General features: G+C 43.9%; 1 protein-coding gene, 1 long non-coding RNA gene and 1 pseudogene across 3 annotated transcripts in view; 1 reads left to right on the top strand and 2 right to left on the bottom strand.

Moving 5' to 3' along the window:
• The window catches only part of col6a4a (collagen, type VI, alpha 4a), a 31466-nt gene extending 14960 nt beyond the window's left edge, over window positions 1–16506 (bottom strand). The window contains exons 1-9 of one of the 2 annotated variants that reach the window (XM_061820935.1): window positions 16148–16506; window positions 15852–15942; window positions 12167–12775; window positions 9194–9781; window positions 6495–7067; window positions 3535–4155; window positions 2717–3277; window positions 1869–2426; window positions 1108–1686 (exon numbers count right to left, since the gene is read on the bottom strand). In XM_061820935.1, the coding sequence (XP_061676919.1) occupies window positions 1108–1686; window positions 1869–2426; window positions 2717–3277; window positions 3535–4155; window positions 6495–7067; window positions 9194–9781; window positions 12167–12775; window positions 15852–15927 (4165 nt within the window). In that variant the 5' untranslated portion in view covers window positions 15928–15942; window positions 16148–16506. Of the gene's footprint in view, window positions 1–1107; window positions 1687–1868; window positions 2427–2716; window positions 3278–3534; window positions 4156–6494; window positions 7068–9193; window positions 9782–12166; window positions 12776–15851; window positions 15970–16147 lie in introns of those variants that run through there. The other variant, XM_061820934.1, reaches the window with a different exon arrangement.
• Window positions 5565–5683, bottom strand: LOC133501537 (5S ribosomal RNA; annotated as a pseudogene).
• On the top strand, window positions 15889–23957 carry LOC133501295 (uncharacterized). Its single transcript, XR_009795149.1, has 5 exons — window positions 15889–16009; window positions 17444–17553; window positions 17703–17780; window positions 18648–18804; window positions 23104–23957. It is a non-coding gene; the product is annotated as an uncharacterized LOC133501295 (long non-coding RNA).
• The last annotated feature ends 2159 nt before the right edge of the window (window positions 23958–26116 follow it).

Genomic DNA, 26116 nt, shown 5'->3' on the forward strand with positions numbered 1-26116 from the left:
ATTTTCACACTGAAGAGGGTAGTATGCTGTCATCTACTAGCAGGTTAGCTATGATGTTTTGCTCAATTATTCCGGCAATTATTTTATCCCAACCTGTGTGAAAATGTCTTCCACACACCTGACGATGGATGTCTGTTACCCGTTCCATTTTGTTAGAAAAAGCTACTCCGGCTCTTGGCGTTCTTGCGGTATTTGCAACATCCACTCCGTTTGTCCTCCTCACCCACCAGTCCACCAGATTCATTTTGGACTTTTTTGAAAGATATCTTTTCACGAACCAGCAAACAAACTAAACCTAAAATGTTTGAATAATGTTTCTCTATTTCTAATCTTATTCCGTTGAGGGGAGTGGTAGTCACTCGCATTCTGCCACCCAGAAGTACTCCGACACCTGTTGTTTACAAATATTCGGAAAAGGTCTATAATATTATCTGAATCATCTCCTCAGTTTGATGTTGAATATTACCGGTAAGCAGTAGAGAACTGGATACTCCCTGGTGGTGGAAAATGGACAGATTACCACTGACCTGAACTAAAACTATGGAAAATACCTGTTGTGTGTGGGGTTGCGCAACCAAAACTACCTCAAAAGGTGTAGGTATTTTTTTCCTACTACCTTGAAAAAAAATCCAAATTAATCAAGGGAACCCTGTAGGTTTAGAGGATTAATCAAGCTGATCTCGTAAGAAGCTTGCAAGAACACCTAACGCGTCAAGGGTAGCCATTTGTAAAAGAATGGACTGGGAACAAAACCTCCATCGTCAAGTTTATGGAAGATATTTTCTCACGTGGCCTGTATAAAACATTTAGTTGCGTTGCCTTTGAGTAATTTAGCAAAACGTAATGGCTAGCCTGCTAGCTAACGTCAGCGCCATAGCATCTTATCCATTTAACAATCGAAAGAGTGCAACTTTACCATTAATCCGAGAAACAGAAAGGAAAACCATTCAAGATGCTTCTCGTGTTTTGTTAATTCTTTCTCTACCTGGGTCACATGACGTGGAAGTTTTTTTTTTTTTTTTTTTTTACTGGTGATACCATCAAAGAAAACACCATATTGCTCCCCGCAAGTACGAGTATCGTGAAAAGGTCTATTGTGACTTCTACCTGGTTTTGTTGAGTTGCAAAGAACATTCGTGATGTTCTTGTGCAAAGTCTCCAGAGCGGCAAAATTGTCCACGTAGAAGACTCGGCTCAAGTCATCCCCAGCCATGATCTCCAGCTGGTTTCTGAGTGCGCCCTCCACTCCGATACTGAACACCCTGATGCCCTTGTCTCTTAGAGCAGAAGACGGTTGACGCAGATTGTTCCCATCTGTGGCATCACCGTCGGTAATGACCATCAAGATCTGAGGCACGTTCAGCGCCGCTCGACCGCCGTATTCGGCGTCGAAGAACGACAAAGCGTATTTCAAGGCTTTTCCCGTGTAGGTGTCTCCGTAGGGGGACTTGAGAGCCGATATTGCTTGAAGAACTTGTCGCTTGGAGTCGTATTGGTTGAGGGTGAAAACTGATTTGGGGTCTGAGGAAAACAGGATGACTCCAAAGCGAGTAAGGTCTTTACCGACCGTGGTTTGGTTGACCATGGACGACATGAACTTTTGCATGCTTCTGAATTTGTCCAAGGTGATGCTCGTGGAGCCGTCCACCAGGAAGATGATGTCCGCCTTGTTGGTCTTCTTGCAGTCTGGTGGAGGAGAAAAGAATCAGCTTTACTTCCTTGTAAGAACCAAGAGAGTACAGTGACCCTCCGCTATATTGCGGTTTATTTTTCAATGATCTCTGGAGATCATGGGTGGATCTGGAACCTATCCCCCCCCCCCCCCCTTCAATAAACCGGGGTTCCCTGAATGTGAATGGTGACCAAACCTCTTTCTGGATCGCAGATCTCCAAAGTCATCTGACTCTCCAAGTCTTTCAAAGCATCAAAGTCCCTCTGGGCATAGACGCGTTCTGGTGATCCGGTGATTTCCAGCAGCTGCGTGGTGTTAGCGTCCACCACCCCGATGGCGTAGGGTACGACACCCTTGCGTCTCAGGGCCGCAGCGGGGATTTTGACATTATCTTGAGCTTCTCCGTCGGTAACCACCACCATCCTCTGCCTCACGCTAGGCCGCCCGCCTTGGGATGCATCGAAGTACGGTGACAAAGCCGTAATACCTTCTCCCGTGTGCGTACCTCCCCCGATCTGCTGCATGCCATCGATTGCTCGCAGCATTTCGTCTTTGGTGAAATGGCGGTTGAGGGGGAACACCAGCTGCTGGATGGTGCTGAACTGCATGACGCCCACGTGGACGTCGTTCTGCCCAATGTTGGACTTGCTGACCACAGATTTCATGAAGTCTTTCATTTTTTCATAGTCCTGCGGGTAGATGCTCCCGGAGCTGTCAATCAAGAACAGGAGGTCCCCAGGTACGTCTTTGCAAGCTGCAGACACACAACACAGTACGTAAGTCCTTCCTTTGTGCAGCACTAAGTTCACACAGCCAAATTCACCGAAACATGTACCCCCTGATCTAGTCAGTGTCCATTACCCAATAGCGTTTTCGAAAATGGGTGAACTCGAACTTATCCCATCTGACTCCGGGCGAGAGGCAGGGGCACAACTTAGACTTCTGGAGTGTGAAAGTGTGTTTCGACATATGGTTGTACTTAACAAAGAAAAACACTGGCTTTGCTGAAGCGAGATTTTCTGATGGTTGGAATGTTGGTCTCACCGTCTGTGGTGCAGATGTCAGTGATTATGTCATCCTTGATGGGGTTCAAAGCGTCGAAATTATTGACAAAGAACGTCTTCCTGGGGTCGCCGGAAATCTCCTGAAGTTCATTCATGTCGGCGCTCTTCACTCCGATTGAATAGATGATGACACCCTGCGCTCGTAGTTTCTGCGCAGGCACCTTGACGTCATCAGAGGATTTCCCATCCGTGATGACCACCAGGTATTCCGGAACCTTCGCGCCCCGAGTGGCCCCGGCCCGATCGAACTGCGGGGCCATGAACTCCAGCGCTCTTCCGGTTTCCGTCCCACCCCCCACCTGCACGATGGCCTCCACCGCCTTCTCCAGGCTCTTGGCGTCCGCGTAGGCCGTCAGATCGAATTCCAAATTCGGCGCATCTGCGTACTTGGCGACGCCCAGGCGGACGTGCTGAGGCCCGATGCGGAAGGTGCTGATGAATTCGATGATGAACTTCTTCATGTCGTAAAAGTCGGTGGGGTAGATGCTTCCGGAGTGGTCGATCAAGAAGAAGATGTCCGCCTCATCAGTTTGCAAGCAGCCTGGAATTAGAATTAGAATAGATTAGATTGCATTTGGTAGAATCGTTTTGATTCTGGCAGTGTTCATAACTATTTCCTACTTATTTTGATATATTGGACTAATTGTGTAGTGATTGTCAAACTGGTGTAAAAGTTTAAAAATGAACAGTTCTTTTGATTTGCTGATTAAATGTTCATCTATTGAACTTAAAAGTTCAAGTGAACTGGACTGAGGAAGTGATTTGAAGTGTGTACGCGTTTGATGAACCGATGCAAACCTTCCTTGATGCTACTCCTTCTCACGTTGACGCTGACCGCTTGCCGCAGTATGTTGTGGCAAACGATGTTCTGCAGCTTCTGTTCCAGCACCTGGAGTTTGGCAAAACTGTCCACGGTGAAAACGTGCTTGCTGGGGGGGTGGGAGGCCATTTTCACCAACTGGGCGTGGTTGGCCTTTTTGACCCCCAACGTGTAGATGGTGACGCCGGCCCGACGGAGGGCCACCGCCGCGTTGCTCACGTCGTCTTGCGAATTCCCGTCTGTGATCACGACCGCCACCTGCTGGACGCCCTTGTCCTTTCTGCTTCCTCTTTTTTGGGTGAAGACGTGCTCCCGTGTGAAATTGAGGGCGACTCCCGTATTTGTGCCGCCGCCGTGGTATGGCATTATTTTGATAAAACTAAGCAACTCGCTCTTGTCGTCGAAGGTGTTGAGGTAGACCTGAGCTTTGGCTTTGTCGCTGTACATCACGATGCCCACCCGCACCTTGGACGGAGCCACGTCTAGGCCGCTAACGACCGAGTGCAGGAACGTGCGTACCAGCTGGAAGTTTGGGGTTCCGATGCTTCCTGACTCATCGATGATGAACACGATGTCTGCCAGTTTGGCTCCTTTGCATTCTGTGGAAGAAGCAACAACAGCAAAAAAAATATTAATTCTTTATTTGGACTATACGTTTAATGTAGTGGAAGTAAAAATTGTTCCAGTTCAAGTTCAACAAAGGCATAGGGGTCAAAATCAAGCAAGTCCCAGGGTTCAATCTGACCCGCCACATCATTGTCGATGGCCCTAAAGCAGGGGTGTCAAAGTCATTTTTCTCTCGGGCCACAATTTATTTCGGGTTTCCCTCAGAGGGGCATTATGACTGCGGAAACAAAAATATTCAATCATCTCATCATATTTACATCAATTTATGAAATAGTTTTGGAATCAGAAATCAAGGGTAATGTGTTTTTCCAACTTTTCACGTTTGGTAACACAAAAATGCTTGTAATATCTCAACTTTATCATTTCAGATATATGACAATTTGAAATTTTGCTGCATATTTTTACAAAGAATCATGGAAATTGACAGCCTAGATTTGGCTTCGCGGGCCAAATCAAATCATGTGGCAGGCCGGTTCTGGCCCCCTGGCCTGGGGTTTGACACCTGCGGCCTCAAGGAAACATTGGAGAAAGTATGTCTTAATTATACTTCTTATTTTTTGCGAAATGGATTTCTTCTCATTTCTGCCATACATATGGTCCAAATTTAAACATTTGATATAAATTCTTAACAAATATTACAATTTATCTTTTCATTATTTCACTCTAAAACACCACACGGTAGTGTAAAATTGAGTAATTTACAATGCTTACATTTTGTATACATTTCATAATCTTTTCATGTGACACTGACTAAATTTCACTCTGCTACAGTACAAAGTAGTCATGTACACTTTGTATAAAATAATCTTTACTGTCCCGTGAAAATACCGTAACTTATCACACAGCCCACTGGCAACAAAAGTGAGTACACCCCCTGACGGGAATTTGTTCAGATGAGGGCCAAGTAGCCATTTTGTCCCTCCAGTGTCAAATGACTTGTTAGTGTTCCGAGGTCTCATGTGAATCAAGACCAAGAGTGTGAAATTTGGTTTTATCGCCCTCACTCTCTCATACTTGACTCGTTTTTCAATATTTGTTTGTCACAAAAATTGTGAGTTGTCTTTCAACCTTCAACAAAATCCCTTTTTCTCTTTCTCACAACTCGTGACATGAAGTTGACGTCACCAATGAAGAGCTCAGAGTGAGGCTGACTGAACTTGAGTTTCAGGAATTTGAGAAGCAGCCTCCGCATGGCTCGTGTGATTGCGTGGTCATGGCTCAACCCGATGGTTGTGGCGATCCCGACGTGTCTTCTTCTTCTTTTTCTTTCGGCTTGTCCCGTTAGGGGTCGCCACAGGGTCTCATCTCAGATGAACGCATATTTGTTTGGCACAGTTTTCGCCGGATTCCCTTCCTGACGCAAGCTTCAACTGGGGAGAGAAGCTTACATTACCTGGTATTCCCAGGCGGTCTCGCATCCAAGTACTAACCAGGGTCAAACCCGCTTAGCTTCAGAGATCTGACGAGATCGGGCGTACACAGGGTAGCATGGTTGTAAGAACTTTCGGCTTGTCCTATTGTCGTGATGAATGCACATTTTTTTAACACAGTTTTACGCAGGATGCCCTTCCTGACGCAACCCCTCTGCATTTATCCGGGGAGACAAGCTAACCCTATCCCAGCTAACTTTGGGCGAAGGCAGACTCCACCACAAACTGATCGCCGCCCAGTCGCAAGGCAGATACCATCACTGAGCGGGAATCGATCCCACGCTGCCTGCACCAAAGGGAGGCGCGTGCACCAATACACAATCAGTGACTGTCAATCCTGGTGGGTATTAAAGCAAAATAATGCTGCATCATCAGAAGGTGAGTGCGGACGCCGTGTTAAATCGCTTTTAGGATCCCTGAAGATAGGAAAGTGCTATACAATGATGCCTTGACTTACAAATTTGTTCCATGACAAAGCTCTTAACTCAAATCAAACGTATCTTAAATCAACTCAATCAATTAAAAGAAACAATCATAATAAAGTATGGAACTAAACAAGTTGTCAAATTTAATGTGTTGATTCAATGTATTTGTAGAACTTCTTCTCCTCCTTCTTGCAGTGTTGGGAAATTTCAATTTCTGCACAAGCTAATTCAAAGTTCAGTTCAGCGTTCATCATTAGAAATTTTGATTTGTTTTTTGACTTTTTGTTTTATTATTCAAAAAGCTCCCAAGATGCAGCAGTCGTTATGTCGGGTACCACTGCATGAATGAAAGCCCATTTACTGTTTATTTCCAGCGCTCGATCTTTTTTTTTTTTTTTTTTTTGACGCTCAAACGTGTAGAACTCAGAAGACAGAAGAAGAAAGAGTTGCTCTTACCTCCAGTAAGATTGACCTGCTGCTCCTGGCCTTCAAAAGCCGTCTTCAGAGAAGGAAGGATATTGGCCGTGGACCGGTAGACGTCGGCACCACTTGAGGCTACGTCCCGCAACTGCGGGACGAACGATCCGAGGCTCAGACCCACCACGTTCACGCCCTCGGCCTTGAGTAAGCGGGACTGCTTGTAGACGTCGTCGTCGGACTCCTTCCCGCTGATGATAACCAGGAACTGTCGGACGCCTTGCTCGGCCCGGCTTCCCGCTTGGCTGGTGAAGAAATACGACCTGGCGTACTCTAACGCTGCGCCCAGTTTGCGTGGCTCGTTGGGCTGCAGTTTTTGCAGGCGGAAGCGGCGGATGGCGGCGCCGATCTCGTCTTTGGTCTGGTAAGTATTCAGGCGGAACTCCACCTTGACGTCTTGACCGTACTGAGCCAGGCCGAGGCGATGCGCCGAGATTTCAAAGTTCAGTTGGTTGGTTAATCGGACGAGGAGACTGCGGATCTGCTGGAAGTCACCTTGACTCACTCCCCTGTCCACCAGGAAGAAGATGTCCGAAAACCTTTCAGACAAAGCTAAAGAACGAGATCCGTTTTTAATCTTTTTTGGAATTTATTGCTTTCTACAGTATTGATGCAAGTTCGAATTTTGAGTTGCAAAGGTCGGTAGGTCAGTTTGTATGTAGATTGGCAGGTAGGGCGATAGATGATTGATAACTTTACAGTACATCTGCTCAAGTTACTAAACTGATGTTGCATGTTGCGATATGGTAAGTAGTCCAACTACAATGCTACAGTAATACTGTATTGCAAAGAGAAACAGCAAGATTTGAAAAGTCAAGTCAACTCAAAATCGTCTTGGACTGGACCTGTGAGCTCATGCTTCGGATGTTAGTAATTCTGCTATTATTGTGGACTGTGTTGGTTTTGGCAACGCAACGCTGAATGCAGACGAGATCAGACTGCAATTGGGAGTTGTAGGGGCAGAACATTGACCGTATTTCAACCTCCTAACGTTTACTGCTCTGCATAGACAGCCAGGAGCTGAAAGGAATTATCTCGCTTGCCAAAGTGGCTCCAACATCTTGCTACTTTCAGATTTTTAAGATCTCACCGGGCATTAATTTCCGTGGAAGCGTCCCACAACAATAATGCGTAACAGGAAAATTGTGCTCTTCCACAGAATTGTTTGTGTTTTATGTGTTTTGGCCGGCGTCACACATCTTGTTTTCGTCTGCATTGTTGTGGGATGGAACGAGACTGTACGTTGCGCAACCGTCGCGCAGCATGAATCGTTCATTTGACCTCTACATCGGTTCCTCATCGTCAATTCCAATTCGACAAGGTCGCCAGGTCATAATGACAATTAACTGTTGTGTGAAGAAAAATTGTAATCGATATGTATCAAATGAAAACCAAAAAAGTACAACTTCTTGCGCCATGTGACCACATTTTTGGAAGATCTCTCACCCGTAAGGCATTCATCTTTGTGGAATATCTGTATTTTACTTACTGGTAACATATTTTTTCCACTACAAATGTCAATTTTGGCCGACTAATACTAAAAAAACCCACAATTTTACGACTAAACTACTGTGCTGTAAAAGTAAAACTGCTACTCTCAATTAGTGGGCTTGTATAGAAAGACGATTGAGGATTTTTTTCTTTTGCCTTGTCCCGTTAGGGGTCGCCACAGCGTGTCACCTACCAATATACTCATCTCTCGCTTCTGGACATGTCCAAACCATCGAAGTCTGCTCTCTCTAACCTTGTCTCCAAAACATCCAACGTTTCTTCACTTCTTTACCACACTCTCCATTGCTCTGTATTGTTGACCCCAAGTATTTGAAGTCGTCCACCCTCGCTATCTCTTCTCCCTGGAGCTTCACTCCTCCTCCTCCGCCCCTCACATTCACGCACATATATTCTGTTTTACTTCGGCTAATCTTCATTCCTCTCCTTTCCCGTGCGTAGCTCCATCTTTCTAATTGATCCTCCGCCTGCTCCCATCATGGTCCAAGGGGATTCCAGTCTAAACTCATCTGTCAGCCTATCCATTACTACCGCAAAAAGGAAGGGGCTCAGTGCAGAACCCTGATGCAGTCTCACCTCTCCCTTAAATTCCTCTGACACACCAACGACACATCTCACCGCTGTACTTCTACCCTCATACATGTCCTGTACTATTCTAACATATTTCTCCGCCACACCAGACTTGCACATGCAGTACCACAGTTCCTCTCGGTACTCTGTCATAGGCTTTCTCTCGGTATACAAAGATACAACGTAGCTCTGGTCATCCCAACATTTCAGCCTCCACCTGCTCTTTGGTCCAGTCTCCTTCCATTTGTGACAATTAGTTGATATTCTTGGTATCCATCTTAAGGTGCAGACACATCATACAATGATATCATATTTAATTAGTATTATTCCACTGACTCACCCAATGAGAACTCATCAAAGAATTAATAGAGCAGATTGATAAGCAGTATCAATAACAATCAGAATTTTCTAAATTCACCAAAAATTTTCCCCTTTGACTGGACTGCTGAAATGTCATAACGAAGAGTAAGGCAGTCAGGGGAAAATGTCAGATTTACAAGTATCCAGACCCCACACAGTAAACTAGTTCAGTGCACTCAGTTTGTAACCTGGAAACCTAAACCGAGGTTTCGGCCCTGTATCTTCTTCCTTTAACTCACCTTGCCTCTGGTTGTCCATGGAAGTACACACGGTTTGCAGTAGACTGTCGCTCAGCCTCTGAAGGGCTTGGAAGCTGTCGATGTAGAAGCGGAAGTGATCAGACGGTCTGTTGGCGATGGCATCCAGCTCAGCCATGTTGGCTTGTCCGACTCCAATCGCAAAGACGATGACCCCGTGTTGTCTGAGGCGCTGTGCGGCAGCCAACACTTCATCGGCGGAGTCTCCATCAGTGATGACCACAGCGATTTGGGGCACTCTCTGGTTCGCTCGGCTACCGGCGCTTTCCGTGAAAAACTCAGTCCGCAGGAAGTCCATGGCCTTGCCCGTCTCCGTGCCCCCCGTTCGATAGGGGAACTTGTCCAGTTGGTCGAGTACAGACTTCTTATCCATGTGATCTTTCAACAGGAACTCTTGAAAGGTTTCGTCGCTGTATTGTGCTAAACCCACACGGACCTTGTCGGGACCAATGTCAAAACTGTCCACCACGGTTCGGAGAAACCCTCGGACCTCCTGGAAGTTCTCAATACCAATGCTAGAAGATCCGTCCACTAGGAAGACTACATCGGCCACGGAGGCTTTGGCACATTCTGGAACAGGAGAGAACAAAGTTAGCATCTTGTTCATTTTCGTCCATCCGTTTTCTATCCTATTTATCATAATTCGGGTCAAATGTGGTCTGGACCCTAGGCGGGCGACACCCTGCACTGGTCTCTACCCATTCACAGGGCACATAAAAGAGTCATTGCAGGAATGGAGGACACGATCACTCGTCCTCGCCGCAATGAGATTTCAAATAGTTCAAACAAAAAAATACAGAAACAAATTAGATAACTTAACATTCTTTGAAGGACAATTGTAAAATTTAGACAAAAGGTAAACAAACTTCTACAGGTGAATCATTTACATTGCTTCGATGATTCGTTCTCTCTGAGTTAGCAGCTTTACATAAATCCACTTTGTCATGATTGACTGAAGATGATTAAAGACATTTCTACTCTGAAGAAACGCTAAAGTTATGCAGATCTCCCGGTATATACTTACTTGTGGCGCGAGTAGCATGACTATGACTTTTTGCCCAGTGAAATTCTTTTGATTTTATGACATTCCCACAACAAAATGGAGCATCGTTCTTTCGCCAGCCAACACTCTATTTAATGCACTTACTGTCATCCTTCAAGCTCAATTTATGGCGCTTCGATGGAGTGTACTACAAAGTACATTCTTTTCAGAATCCGAAGTTGCCCGATTTTGTTTTCTGTGCAATGGAAAGGCCACTTTGCATTTTTTTTCCACATTTTTTTCCCCAAGGAATAAACTACTCACAAAAAGTTACTGGTTTTTGATTTTCAGGTGAAATTTTCGGGTGAACCAACAATGGACTGTAACATTTACAGGAGAACTTAGTTGACCTTCTCTAGAGTTTTGATTGGAATCTGTTCAGTGTGTCAGTACTGTGTCAGAAGCTCGCTGTTGTTTCACAGCAGAGCTAAAGGGCAAAAGTCATGAGAAGTTTTTGAGGAATAAAGCAAAGCATTTCTTGGATCATTTGGCGTTGGTATTTAAAAACAGTTCTCTTCATTATGCGGTCACATTGTGATGTCTTGAGACCAAAACCACACTTGAACTCCCCGCTAGCTGAAAATTAATATATTGTAAAATTCATACACCTCAGACAGGAATGGTTTTAACACCCCTGCCGAATTTGAACGATTAAAAAATACATCATGGAGTGTATAAAATGAGTCTTCAAAATAATAAAAGATCAAGCCGTTCTACCTGCATCTACGCTGGGTGAATGTATTGAAATCACGTGCCGCTTAACCCTGTCCGGGCAGGGGTTGCAAATTTGGAACAAAATATTAATATAATTGAAAGTTTTAAGTCCAGAGTATCATTTTCTGAAAGTATCAGATTTTTTTTTTATTTGGTCCAGAAGGGTTAAATATGGTTGATATGACCTTGAAAAAAATTCCCATCAGCCATCTTTCTTTTACCGACACAAAACTATATGTTTGAGCCACATAAATATATCTTTAAAGGCTCTGGGGCAGCATGGTGGGTCAGCTGGATAAGTGTTGGCCTCATAGTTCTGAAGTCCAGGGTTCAATCCGCCTGTGTGGAGTTTGCATGTTCTCCCCGTGCCTGTGTGTGTTTTCTCCGGGCACTCCGGTTTCCTCCCACATTCCAAAAACATGCAACATTAATTGGACACTCTAAAATTGCCCCCAGGTGGGATTGTGATTGCAGTTGTTTGTCTTAATGTGCCCTGCGATTGGCTGGCGACCACTTCAGGGTGTAGTCCGCCTCCTGCCCTTTGACAGCTGGGATAGGCTCCAGCACTCCCCGCGACCCTTGTGAGGATAAGTGGCTAAGAAAATGGATGGATGGATGGATAAAGCCTCTGATGATTGGAATATTGCCCACTGTCTAGCTAAATGCAACTGCACAAGAATACAACTTATGCAAATAAAGGCACTGAAGTTCTTATATTCTGGAGCAGGGTGGACTCGTACTGGATTTTTAAGTGAGTCAGTGGTCCCCATTTTGACCACATCCGCAGCCAGGGCACATAACGTACAAACAAACAACCATTTTCAAAACATTCACGCCAACTGGCAATTTACACCTACTATACTGTACATGTTTTTGGTATGTGGAAGGAAACTGGAGTACCTGGCGAAAACCCACACCAGCACAAGGAGGGCACGCAAACTCCATTTAGCAACACTAGCAGTCTCACCAAGTTTCCAGCAACTGTATTCAAACGTGTAAAGTATTCAGAAAGAGATCTCTGAATTCACTTTGTAAAGTGTTTAATAATATATAACAAAGTCAGCAACTCTCGATAGAATTTTCTCTGGAGAATGAGAACCAATGTTAAACAGACCAACCAACTTTTGTGTCTGGGATGCGGCGACGGGACGTTTTGGGTCTCATTGCCACCGCGAAGTTCAGGGCCCACCAAACGTTACCTTGATACAACTGCAGAAGTTGTCGTTTGACTTCCTCCACGGTTGTGCACAAGGTTTGAGCGATGTTCTGAGAAATTCCCTGGAGCGCGGTAAAGTCGGACACGCTGTAGACGTGCTGACTGTGCGGTTCGTTGGCGATCTCCCTCAGCTGATCTTCGTCTGCGTCTTTAATCCCGATGGCGTACAAGATGATTCCTTTTCTCTTTAGCTCCAGAGCTTGCGACTCTACGTTGTCTTGGGATTTTCCATCGGTGATAACCACAGCGATCTGGGGCACATTCTGGCTCGCCCTGCTCCCGGCCTCTTCCACAAAATGATGACTTAACATGAAGTCTAGGCCTTGACCCGTGTGAGTGCCGCCGCCCATGTAGGGCAGCGTACTGATATACTGGAGGATCTCGGCCTTCTTCTGGAAGGTGTTGAGCAGGAACTCTGTTCTTGGTGTGTTGCTGTACTGGATCAAAGCGATGCGGACACGGTCGGGCCCTACGTCGAAGCTGTTGACCAGCGTGGACAAAAACTGGCGGATCTGCTTGAAATTCTCTGTGCCGATGCTCCACGATCCGTCCACCATGAAGACCAGGTCGGCCACGGCTTCTTGAGTGCACACTGACAACGATGGGGGCGCAGGTCACTAAGGGTTACATGGTAGAGCGGCGGTCTAGGAAGACGTGTGAGTCAAGTGCTTTGCTAGCGCAGGTGACGTGTAGAAGCAATGCAAGTTTAAGCAATGGTTAGAGATTGCGGATAACCTGTTTCAGGTCCATAAGGTGTGTTCTCAAGATGGAATGTAAGGAAAAATAATTAACACGCAAACGGGTTTCTATCTGAGGAGATAAAAACAAATCTGCTGTGACCGGCAGTGCGTAAGCGTGAAGAACATCCATGCACCGTGGCCTTCAGGTCACGTGAAGTGTCCAGATTATGGTAATCTGTACAGACTGAATACAAGAAACTGGACTCCGTTTTTTGTTGTTTTTTTTTTTTTAAAAAAAAAGACATTTCACCTTTGAGTCCAAAAGGCTTCTACATATTTGGCATAAACTTCCCCATTTAAGTCTCTGGTGGGTGGGTCACTTGGGAGCGGTCACAAGAACTGAATAAGTCTTTTGAATAAAAAAATAAACATGAAGAGTCCAGTTGCCCTAGAACTTCTTGACCTTTTTAAAGCTTCAACATCTTCATTTGCTCATGTGGAATCTTTTAAGGTCCTGGAGACGTCTACAAGAAGATTCTCACGCTGAGAAAATGGACCAAATTCACAAAATATCCCAAATAGCAGCGCGAAACGGCATATTCCACTATCATTGGGGATGTTGTACCTGACCTACTAAAATTGCGGCACAATTGGTAACAGTGGTCAAATTGATGGACACCGCATTTTTGTTGTTGTTGTTGTTGTGTTCCAGGTGGCACTGGTGGTTTTCACAATGGACAATCTGGGAGTCCACCACAAACACAAAATCAAGTTCGAAGTGATGGAACTGGGAGTGTAAGTGGAACTGGCAAATCGTCACACAATTTTGCCACAATGTTTGTTCTAACCCCTTTTGGCTCACACACAGTTTGCACAATCACAGAATGTGTGGGAGTACGATTCCAGTACATAAACTCCCTGTCTGAAGAAGGGAAAAAGTTGCTCATGAATGCAGCTTATAATTGTGATCATTTTTGGGTAGCCAGTAACTTCATAAAAGCCATAATGTGTTTTACAAATGTAGTTAACTTGTCCCGAGGATACGGGAATCGCGTGTATCTGCACATCCTGCGTAACAGTGAGCAATTTGAAATGACCCACATACAAGGAAATGCAGGGATGGAAGGTGTTTCGTTATAAGTGAGCTACGGTAACAAGAGGAAGAAGAAGGCGATTAAGATAGCAGACGTTCCAAAATTGCACTGCTGAATAGATGATATGGCCCTGCGTGTTGATAGAAAAACAGTGTGTGGGCGGTGATGGTGAGGGTGGGGTTCATCTAATCAATTTGAAAAAAGATTAGGAAGCATTGTTTAAAGTTTAATAAATCACGTTACGTGTACGAAATTAATCTACAGTACAGCATTTGCACCTCGACACCTTTTACAGGATTTTGTGCATTCGAGTAGAAATGACAACAGACAAAATCCAGGGTTCGCCCGGTTAGAAGATCGACATCAGCTTCCGTATCTGCTCACCTTTAATAAACAGGGCCAACGGCTTCAAACCCGGCGAAACACTTTTAGTCCACTTTGTGCTGTTCAGAGCTCGTGCACGTGACGTCGACATTTTCACGGCGCCATATTGGTGGTCAAACAGAGCTGCTCGACATTGTGGGGGACATTGAACCGGAGCAGAATATTTACAATACCTGATGACCTGTTGTGCTGTTGGTTGTCACAACAAATGATCTGGATATTCAAAGAGATGATTCTATGGAATAACAGCTGAAAAGACCAGAAAAGATCGATGGATTTGGGCAATTAAACCAAAATACACACACGTCTGTGTAGCGATCGCTTCATTTCAGGTAGGAATTATTCTTCTCAATCTCAAATTACCAAAAAGTATTTATAATGCCAAGTTGGCTCATTTGAGAACAATGCGTGTTTAAAAAAAAAAAAAAAAAAAAAAGTCTGTCGCAGAGGTTTACAGAGGTTTGTGTAACCGCAAGTGCTTCTGTGTACGTTCCGTGGAAACGACTCCACCCTCTTTTTTTCCCCCCTCAATCATAGCTAATTAATGCGAGTTTGTGTAATACCAGGGGTCATTTATTTAAATATTGGTATTGAGATTAAATACTATCTGAAAAGATCGATGGATTCCGGCAAGGGTTAAAGTGTGGCCGAACACGCTTCCGCGTTCACGAGCCGTCAAAACCGTCACTCTGTGGGATTTATTCCTGATTAGAACAGATCCTGGAACAAAGTATTCGTATGCGTCCGGACTTTTATACGCTTTCAAACTTTTCCGTGTAAATCTCGACGACTTACTCACCAGATCAGTTGTCCAAGACAAACGGAAGCGAATTAACAGTCCAATTTCTTATGGGCGAAAAACATCAATTTCGGCATTGAAGACGAGTCCTCTGTGGCGAGTTGATCTAATTTTTCCACGTACCGTCGTTTATTTTCACCTTCTAAATCGGACAAGACTCTGAGTGTCGTGTTACAAGACATATTTCCGTGTCGTCTCCAACCGACTTACCATTGACTAATGCTTAGCTTGACCGGCAATATGGCGACGTAAACAACAGTCACGTGATTTGATGACGTAGGTGCACGAGCTCTATAAGATGGTAGTACATGTTTCAAAACCAACAAAAAAGAAATCACTTTAACCCTTTTGGAATTTCTTGTTTTTTGTTGTTTTTTTTTTTTTTTTAACCCTAAGCCCTAACCTTCCAAAATCAATCATACACGTTTTCAGATCATTGCTGCGATAACATTTTCCCCTGTTTTTAATGCAATTTTTAATCCTTTCGGGAAGATGACCACGATGTAAATTGTAAGCACGTGAAGCGTTAGTGCGTGAAAGAGCACGAAACACACACATTGTGACGTTAGTACAGGTGATAGTTGTGAGAACGACTAAACTGCCAGATGTGTGTGTGTAGGGGTGCGTTCCTGGGTCTGTGAGCGTACGAGCCAATGTCCTTTACGTGCTGGAATGCAGGAAGTGAGGTCATATCTCCATAATTGCGCCCACCTGTCCTCTGCGCGGCGTTCCCAGTGAAGCTGACGACCGCCACGAGAACGAGGAGGAGACTCCGCGCCTCCGCCATGATGATTTCTTCCCCCTGCAACAAGAGAGAAGTAGCAGCCATGTTGTCATCGCTGAAGTCAAGAGTAAACAACCGCAAATGAGTAATGCTTTGTTCAGTCTCACAGTTGGTGGTAGTTTCGTTAAAATATTCAGACTGGATTTGCCTTTGCCTTGGGGCAGTGCCCCGCTATTTCAACAAGTTGATTTTTTTTTTAATTATTAAACAAATGAAAGCCTACCTATTTTCAAAATGTTGTTAGTGAGCACATTTAATGATTATTTGAACCTTGTGATTTAGCCCTTAGCATATCTAGCCAGTATCATGCAAGCGTTGTACTTGTACTTCAAAGAGTTTGCTGGCCGCTGAGTTGGCGTCTATTGATGCATGACACAGTGGACGCGTGGATTTGAAACCGGGTAGTTATGTAACGTAGACCCACAAAAAAAAAAAAATGGGTTACACACTATGTAATTTGAAATATTTCAAACTCGCTCATTTCAAAAACCATGGCAGACGTGGAATAACTTCCTGATTGGTGTCCAATCAAGTTGCCACTCTTGTTCAAACAGCGATCAGCGGTCCTATGCCTGACCACTATCTAACACTGACCTAAGAAAAAGAAGACTGGATGGCTCATTGGCTACCAAAACTGAAGTCGCCATCCGCCATCTTGCTACTCCCGAAAGAACAATGCCGACCTCTGCAGCGACAGCAATTCACCCCTCCGTGGATATTGCGCAGTCCGCGTCACTGACCAATCAGAGGCCAGAGATCTGCATAAACCAAAGCCCCGTTTTGCTCCCGCCATTGTCTCAGACAACATTGCATGGTCCAGTATAGGTTTTGTTAGCATTTTATCGCGTATTTGGGTTATTTAACAAAAAATATGGTCAAGAGGTGTAGTCATGGACTTTGTAATAGTGACGACAGGTACCCTGAAAGGCTAGTTGGTGGAGTTCCATTCGTACCCTTTCCAAAACCGAAGACCCAGTATGAAAAATGCCTTCGATGGATCAAACTTTGTGGAAGACCGCATCATCAACTAAATCCATCTAATATCAACTGGAACAGATATGTTTGCACGAAGATATGCCCTATATTTGATTTTCAATAAATGTCTCGTATAAATGAATTCGAAGTTCTTCGCTAGCATAACATTGCTACGTCTGAACGATTGACACACTTATTCTTTGTTGAGCGATATTTAGCGATGATCCGACTGCACAAACGTGTCGCTTTGTTGCCGGCTCGCGGCCGAAGCTTAACAGCCTGTGTTTGCACGAAGATATGCCCTAAATTTGATTTTTAATACACGTCTTGTATAAATGAATGAGACGTTCTCCGCTAGCATAACATTGCTACGTGTGAATGATTGAATGAAATCAGAAGCATGGCGTCTCTCTCAGTTAAGAATGTATTGTATTTAGAATCTATAATATATCGTTGATTTGAATGAAATCAGAAGCATGGAGTCTGTCTCAGTTCATAATGTATTGTATTGTATTTGCCATTTTTACTGTTTGTCTTACGTCAGTGCACGTGGCGTGACGTCACTTCAGGAGGCGTGGTTAAGTGCCCTTGTACGGAGGGGTCAATTAAGTGCGTTAATTGCCAGTTTCGTGGCTGTGAGAAAACATTCCACAGGTACGTTACAAAGATTTACTTCGACACTGTTAAAGTTAGTTTGTAAAGGTTATTTTTTAAATTTTCTGATGAGCTCAATTCACTTGAACAAAGTTTTGTTTACAGTTGTTTTCTTTGTTCACTGTTCACTCTCTGCTCCACCTTTATAGGCTGACGGCTTTTCGTGAAAAGCGATGTCAATATTTTCCCAAACTTCATCAGTGGATAAGCAAGAAAACACATTTTCTGTGAGTTTTTTGATAAATTTCATCATGCAGAACTCCGCGAATTGAATTTGATTTTCAAATGCGTGGAAACAAGTTAAAATTTTCTGTCTAAAATAGGACGTCGCTGAGACAACAAATGAACAATGCGTTTAGCGTGTATTTCCCCATTGCGAGTCCTTATTTCCAAAAATATATCAAACTGATTGACTTAAAATTGAATGTTTTTACGCTTAGTTGTTTTGCTATGTTATGATGATAGTGCTTCACAGCGTATTTTGGGAAAACTTAACATGTCACGGAAATCGGCCCCTAGGTAATATGCAACGTTTCTTGGTCGTCACGGTGTTTATATGTCTTTCCTTTGCACTTAGCCTTTTTTTTGGCTTACCAAGTCTAATTAAAAATCATTCATGTTACCGAAACTGAAAAAATGTCAAGCTCACAAGACCAGTTTTAATTCTACATGCCAAACTTTTGAGTAAAACCCCGTCATAATGCAGCCTGTAAACCATGTCCTCCACTCGTTTTGAGTGTACCAAAATGGCGGCCAACTGGGTTCAACTAATCGAAATACCGCTCGATGTGTATTTTCGTTTTAGTTTTTTTTTTTTTTTAATAGATCAGTGTTCCTATCCCTGACCATTATCTACCTATTCTGGTATTTGAATGTCGTTTAGTTATTAGTTATTTTTATTTAGTTATTTGGAATCTCTGTAGAGATTTCATGTTCTCCCCATTATATTCATTGATTGTTGATGATGACGATGATGATGGCGAATGGCTGTGTTTTATTATTTTGGACTATGAGCAGCGATCCACAACCAGAAGAGAAAGAGGGAATAGTGGCTCATCTGCTTGCGGTTAATGTGACGGTTGTGTTTCCTGCAGACCCGCGCCCACCACATCAGTCGCCGACTGGTGGAGGAACTCTTTGGAATGTCATGTGCGTGGCGGGTGTCAGAAAGAGATGAAGAAGAAAGAAAGAGGAGCTCCGGGTCAATGTGACAGGATTATCAATTGAGTTCTTACTCAAGAAGGACCACAGGTAACGTGGTGACTCTTCAGGTGGACCCCATGTCATTCGCCAAAAGTCAACTAGGAAAACTAACTAACTAACTAACTTACCCTAATACGCAGGTCTCAAAATGGGGGGGGGGGGCAGATTCGGCCCGCCGCATCATTTTATCTGGCCCCTGCTCGCAAATCAGGTGCTTCAACTTATGTAGTTGATGTTAAAAAATTTGTAACACAAATTTCAAAATCACGATTACGGTGATGTGAAAGCAACCGTGTGAAACTGTGTTGCTATTTAGTAACTGTATTTTTTTCATATGAAGTGATGGAAGTGATGGTTTTGAAGATACAAGTTTTTTTTTCATGACGTGTAATACATTATGACATAGTAATACATAATAATGTAGACACAAAATAGAGTAATAAGTATTTTTTAATGATTTATTCACTTTTTAACCTAAGTGGAATGAACAATAGAGTCAAGTCATTTGTAGTTGTGGTAAACTAAATGTTCAACTCACAGCCCAAGGCCAGGTCGTGTGTGTCAATTTCCATAATTGTACAAAAATGTGGACTAAAATATCAAATTGTCATATGTAATATATAATAATGAGATATAGCAAGCATTTTTGGGGAGGAGTGAGAGGCATTACTGAACTCATTTTTACAGTAACTTGAACTATAGTTGTACCAACTATTCTCCTTCACTTCTGATTTCATAACTATCCATTCATCCATTTTCTACAGCTTTTCTGGGTCAGGTGGCAGGGGAAGTAGCTTCGACAGGGATACCCAGTCTTCCCTTTCCCCAGCCACTTCTTCTGGAGGGATCCCGAGGCGTTCCCTAGCCAGCCGAGACACATAGTCTCTCCAGCGTGTCCTGGGTCGTCCCGGGGGTCTCTTTCCAGTGGGACATGCCCGGAACACCTCACCAGGGAGGCGTATGGGAGGCATTCGAATCAGATGCCCCAGCCACCTCATCTGACTCCTCTCAATGCGGAGGAGTAGCGGCTCGACACCGAGCCCCTCCCGGATAACCGAGCTTCTCACCCTATCTCTAAGGGAGATTTCGGCCGCTTGTATCCGGGATCTTGTTGTTTCGGTCCTGACCCACACCTCCTGCCAATAGGTGAGGGGAGGAACGTAGATCGACAGATAAATTGAGAGCTTCGCCTTTCGACTTAGTTCCCTCTTTACCACAACGAACCGATACAAAGTCTGCATCACTGCAGACGCTGCACCGATCTGGATGTCGATCTCCCGCTCCATTCTTCCCTCACTCGTGAACAAGACCTCAAGATACTTGAACTCCTCCACTTGGGGAAGGATCTCATCCCCGACCTGAAGAGGGCACACCACCCTTTTCCGACCGAGGACCACAGTCTCGGATTTCGAGGTGCCGATTCTCATCCCAGCCGGCTTCACGCTCGGCTGCGAATCGCTCCAGTGAGAGCTGGAGATCACGGCTTGATGAAGCCAACAGAACCACATAATCTGCAAAGAGCAGAGAAGCGATGTTTACGATGTTTAGGCCACCAAACCGGACACCCTCTATGCCCCGGCTGCGCCTACAAATTCTGTCCATAAATGTTATGAACAAAATCGGTGACAAAGTGCAGCCTTGGCGGAGTCCAATTCTCAGCGGAAACGAGTCCGATTTATTGCCGCCAATCCGGACCAAACTCTGACAGCGGTCGTACAGGGACCAAATAGCTCGTATCATGGGGTTCGGTACCCCATACTCCCGAAGAACCCCCCACAGGACTCCTTGAGGGACACGCTCGAATGCCTTCTCCGAGTCCACAAAACGCATGTAGACTGGTCGGGCGAACTCCCATGCACCCTCGAGGATCCTGCCGAGGGTGTAGAGCTATTCCACTGTTTCACGGCCAGGACAAAAACCAGATTGCTCCTCCTGGATCCGAGACTCGACTTCCCGACGGACCCTCCTCTCCAGCACCCCTGAATAGACCTTACCAGGGAGGCTGAGGACTGTGATCCCTCTATAGTTGGAACACACCCTCCGGTCACCCTTCTTGAAAAGGGGGACCACCACCCCAATCTACTTATGCATAATTTTGTTCTGTACATATAATATGATGAAAAATTCACGTGGTTTCACCGTGATAGGGGGCCCTCTGATGTAGACCAAACCTACATACCCAGGCCCTAACGTAACCCTTTGAGGACTAACACTTTAAAAAAATAATAATAATGGATGAAAGAAACCTTTATTGACATCTGGTCGCTAAATACTACCCCGAACTCTAATAAACATTCTTGATGACCTGTATTAATTTATGCTCCGTTTACGGGCGGATGGATGTTGATAGCGTACCAAAGACAGAGTGTGAGCCTCCGAAAGGTTAATGGTCCTTGTTGTATTTATTACAGTTGAGAGGTTACAGATGGGACTGAGATGTTCATAAATCAAATGTGTTTGGAATGCGTGTCTGGGTATCTGTGTGTGTGTGTGTGGTGTGTGTGTGTGTGGGAGGGGTGCGGATGGGGGGGGGGTGATTAACACACGCATGCCAGCCAGGTCCAACAGTTTAACGGGAATGTGAGGATGAGGAGTAAGTTAGTGCGTTAAACATCTGTGCTTGTACCTGCGCGTGTGATACATTTGCATTAACCGTGCGTGTTGTGTGTGTGTGTGTGTGTGCGTGTATATGTCTTCTATACATGGTGTGTATAAGGTGTGTCTACATGTCCCGTTTACACGATGTCATCTGATGTGTGTGCGTGTATAGTATGCGAAGTGTACCGAGCCAGACCCTGCTAAACGTGTGCGTATGTCATGCATTCAAGCTAAGTGTCTGTTTGTGTATAGATGCATGCTGTCAACCGCGGCACGAGAACCTAAAGACTCAACCATGTGATGCGTTTATTGGATTGGTGTGTGTGTGTGCCAATGTGTGCCAGATGTGTACATTAAGGGTTCTATAGAGTACGTTTTTTGTGTGTGTATGTTTATGATGTGTACGTGTATATAAGTTTCAGCCGCGCGTGTAATCCCTTGCCAGGCAGGATGGACCTCCCCAAATCAAAGGGGCCCCCGCAAATGTGAACCATGTGACGGTAATCACGCCAAGTCAACTTGATTGACTTTGTTTACATGCGGAGATCAAATTGCCGCCTTTGCTCAAGGTCACGCTACAAGGCTTGGAGGATGGGAGGGGTTTTGGATCTCATTTTGGGGGGGGGGGGTCTTCTGTGCAGGTTTGTTGTCGGTTACATCATTGGAAGAGCGAAAGCCGACCTTGAAGGGTTAAAAGACAGTTCTTGTTCTTATTCTCTGTCTCGTTCTTATTTCTGTTCTTGGTGTTTTGTTCTTGTTCTAGTTTTGCTCCACTTGTTGTTCCTGCTTTTTTAAAATACTTGTTCTCTTTTTCATTCTTATCTGCTGCTGTTCTTTTTCTTGATTCTGTTCCTGTTCTTTTTCATATGTTCTTGTTCTTTCCCTTTCTTTGAAAACGAAGAATGGGAATTCTTTTTCTTCCTGTTGTCATGTTCTTTTGTCCTTGTTGGAGTTATTGGTCTTGTTCCTTTTGTTCTTCTTATTGTTCCTGTTTATGTTGTTCCTCTCATTCTACCTCTTTTTTGTTCTAGTTTTCATTCCCTCTTCTTTTGTTGTATTCTTCTCGTTTTTTTGTCTTACTGCTGTTTGTTCTTGCTGCTGTTCCTGGTCCTGTTGTCCCGTCCTTTTTGTTGTTTCTTCCTCTTGCACATGTTCCTATTCTTGTTCTTTTGTTTTTATTTTACTGTTGTTTCTACCTGCATTGCTCTTTTTCTTCTTATTGATCCTGTTTTTGGTCCTGTAGTTATTCTTCTTTGGTTCTCATTATTGTTGTGGTTCTTGGTCCTGTTTGTGCTCTCGGTCTTGCTTTTATTCCTGTGATCGATCCCGTTGCTGTTTCTACTTTTCTTGTGTTTTTGTTCCAGTTCTTTCTCTTGCTCTTGTTCCTAATGTTATTATATTAGTATTATATTATTTTTCCACTTCGTGGTCCTACCCGTGACATCTCTGTTGTCCCTATTCCTGCTATTGCTCTTGTTCCTGCTCCTGTACTTTTTCTTTAGTTCCTGTTCTTCTTCTGATTATTCCTGTCGCGTTTGCAGTGGTATTATGTCAAGTGTTAACGTTATTCTTAGAAAGCCATTAGCAGAACAAACGAAGTCATTCAAGTTGAGTCTGTTTGGAGTTGAACCAACGGCAGAACAGAGCCAGCTGGAGCCATCTGGGACTTGGGCCGGAGTCGCCAACTTTCATCCAGAAACCTGTAAAACGTCATCTTGTCTGTTTTTTTTCCCCCTTTCCTTTCACAAGGAGATTCATTGCAGCTGCTCTCGTCTGCTCAAACCCTCCAGCAGACCCAGACACAGAACCGATCCCGTACCCGGCCCACGCCAGAGTACCATCTGGAGAACAGATGTGGTCTCGGCCACTTCCTCTTTGTCTCATCCAAAACTGAACGCCACCTTTTCAGCTTGTTACTGTAAGTGACAAATGATTTATTGACACACACCGAAGTCAAACTGCGCCTTGGACCGGTTTTGATACTTCTGGACTTCGGCTGACTTATGAAGTCGGGTCAATTTTTACACGGCATGCTCGCACCACCCACCATTAGTCTTATTCTTGGCTGCACACATTTTACACAAAGTCCACTCTCTCACTTTCATGACTTTATTATTATGACTACAGTAACATATTATTAATCCATTACTATGACTACATGATTATTAGGAATACATTGATATTAGGACTGCAGTACACTTATATAATGACAATGTTGCTATTGTGACTACATTATTATCATTATTATCACAAAAGCATTGATATTATAATGACCCAATGAATACTACTGAGCCAACGTTAGTATTATGACGATCACAACAAAGTTAAAATACTTTGATGTTATTTTATTAGTAATTGAGACTGCATGAGTACCACTATGCCTACCTTATTATAATGACTATACTATTATCCCTATGGCCACATGAGTGTATAAATACATTTACATTATGACTACATTCATATTATACTATGACTATACAAATTATGGTATGACTACACTAAAATTCGACTAGATTAGTGTTTTTTTTTTACCACTTGAATACTTTTCCAGTAACATTAATACAGTTGGGTTGTTTTGTCAATTATCCACAGACTTGAACAATGTACCATCACTTTTATTTTAGTTATTTCATATTTATGGCATCGTGTATGTGTTCACTACTCGCATACTGTATGAGTACATATGTGTATCTTTTAAAAATATTCTATAAGAGGCTTAAGGCAGTGCTGGAAAATAACTTTTGAATCACAAAATTGCGATAGTTTAGGGGCAACTTTGACATTTTTACACAGGGGGTCTCTTCACTTTTGTTGCCAGTTTCGATATTAATAGCTGTGTGTTGAGTTATTAGGGGACAATAATCTTAAATCAGTATACAGTATAAGCTGTACACACATTGTAGTGTGGTTTCTTTACTGTTGTCCCATTAGAATATCGTCATCGTATTACACACATTTTTTCACAAATTTATATTATTGCTCAGTCCCCATAAGGGTTTATTAATTTTAGTGTGATTTTTTTTTTTTCCACAAATGATTGAAACTGGATTCCTCTCTCTGTCTCTGAGGATGCAATGTTAATGGCCCAATGAACATGTCATTTTTTTTTGGGGGGGGGGGGGGGGGGTTCCTGAAATCTGACAGTACAGCGATGGGAAGATTGCATTCGATGCCAGCAGTATATAATATTTAGAAAAATGTTCGGGGTGTTTTCACTTTTGTGAGATCCTGTAAATGTCAGTGCTTATCAGTGTGGAACGTGAAAGAATCGCTGCGCAAGTGCAGTTGAGTTGCATTTCACATTTTAGTCCAATACATTTACATTTTTAATCATTATTGGTGACACGGTGGATCAGCTGGAAAAGCGTTGGCCTCACACTTCTGAGGTCCCGGGTTTGATTCCGGGACCAGCCTGTGCGGAGTTTGAATGTTCTCCCCGTGCCTGTGTGGGTTTCCTCCGGGATCTCCGGTTTCATCCCAAAAACATGCAACATTAATTGGACACTCTAAATTGCCCCAAGGTGTGATTGTGAGTCTGACTGTTTTTCTCTATGTGCCCTGCGATTGGCTGGCGACCAGTTCAGGGTGTACCCCGCCTCCTGCCCTTTGACAGCCGGGATAGGCTCCAGCACTCCCCGCAACCCTCTTGAGGATAAGCGGCTAAGAAAATGGATGGATGGGCGGATTTTTAATCATCGTTATTAAACGTTCACGCAGTTATAAAGTCGAACTAAAATCTGCCTCGCATTTTTAATTGAATCATGATTTGAATTTGACAACAACCACTGGAATGTTTTTGCGCAACGATTCTGCTTTTTGCTTTGTTGTTTGTTTTCAACGCGACATTTGCATCTTTTGGCGGATGAGTTTGACGTTTTGGACGTGGGAAGCAACCAAGAACAAAAGTTTATCGCAGATCTAAATCACTGAGGACGTGGCTAATTTCTGGTGAAGGGAATGTGAGTCGGTCGTTTGGGCCCGGACGCGTCCTCACTCGTTTCTTTCTGCTCGGCGTTATTTGCCTTATTTGGTCAACATCCACATTCCTGGTGAGGCCTTCAGGACCTTCTAGATAGAACTTCTCCAGGAAATTCCTCTTCTTGAGTTTCTAGAGCGCAGAAAGCCAGACGGAATGTCGAGCTGAAACTGCATAATCCAGGATGTTGCTAAAGACACCCAACTCAAAAAAAAAAAAAAAAAAAAAAAAAAAGTCATCAACGCGCCCCGCCAACTTTCAGTGGACGCCAAGCGCTCAAATTTTTCCTTTCCTCCGCGAGAATAATATTTATGTAACGTTATCAATCTGTTTTGAGAACCTACAGAGTCAGCTGCGACATGAGAGCCAAGAGCGAGGGCATTAAACTCATTTATTTAATTTTTTTTTTGTCGCGGGCCACGTCGTCGTTTCGGTTTCCCTCAGCGGGCTGGGATGTTTGTGAAAATCACGTCAATGTCACCTCCTCATACTTTTTCAAAACTAATCATGGTACTGATTTGTTTAAGCGTTAAAAGAACTTGTCACTGACCACAGTATAAAAGCCACAATACATTTTTTTTATGCCTTCAAAGCCTTTGACCGCATTATTCATAGCGAGCTTTTTATGCAGCTGCGATAGCGAGGCATGCCGCCATGTTTCTTAATTGTGCGATATCGAGACAGGCTGTGCGGGTTAGATGAAGCAAAACCACATCAACCGCATTCCATCTAACTAATGGGGTCAGAAAAGATGAAATATTGTCACATATCCTTTTTAATATTATA

The sequence above is a fragment of the Syngnathoides biaculeatus genome, chromosome 5 (assembly GCF_019802595.1).
Source record: "Syngnathoides biaculeatus isolate LvHL_M chromosome 5, ASM1980259v1, whole genome shotgun sequence".
NCBI lineage: Eukaryota > Metazoa > Chordata > Actinopteri > Syngnathiformes > Syngnathidae > Syngnathoides > Syngnathoides biaculeatus.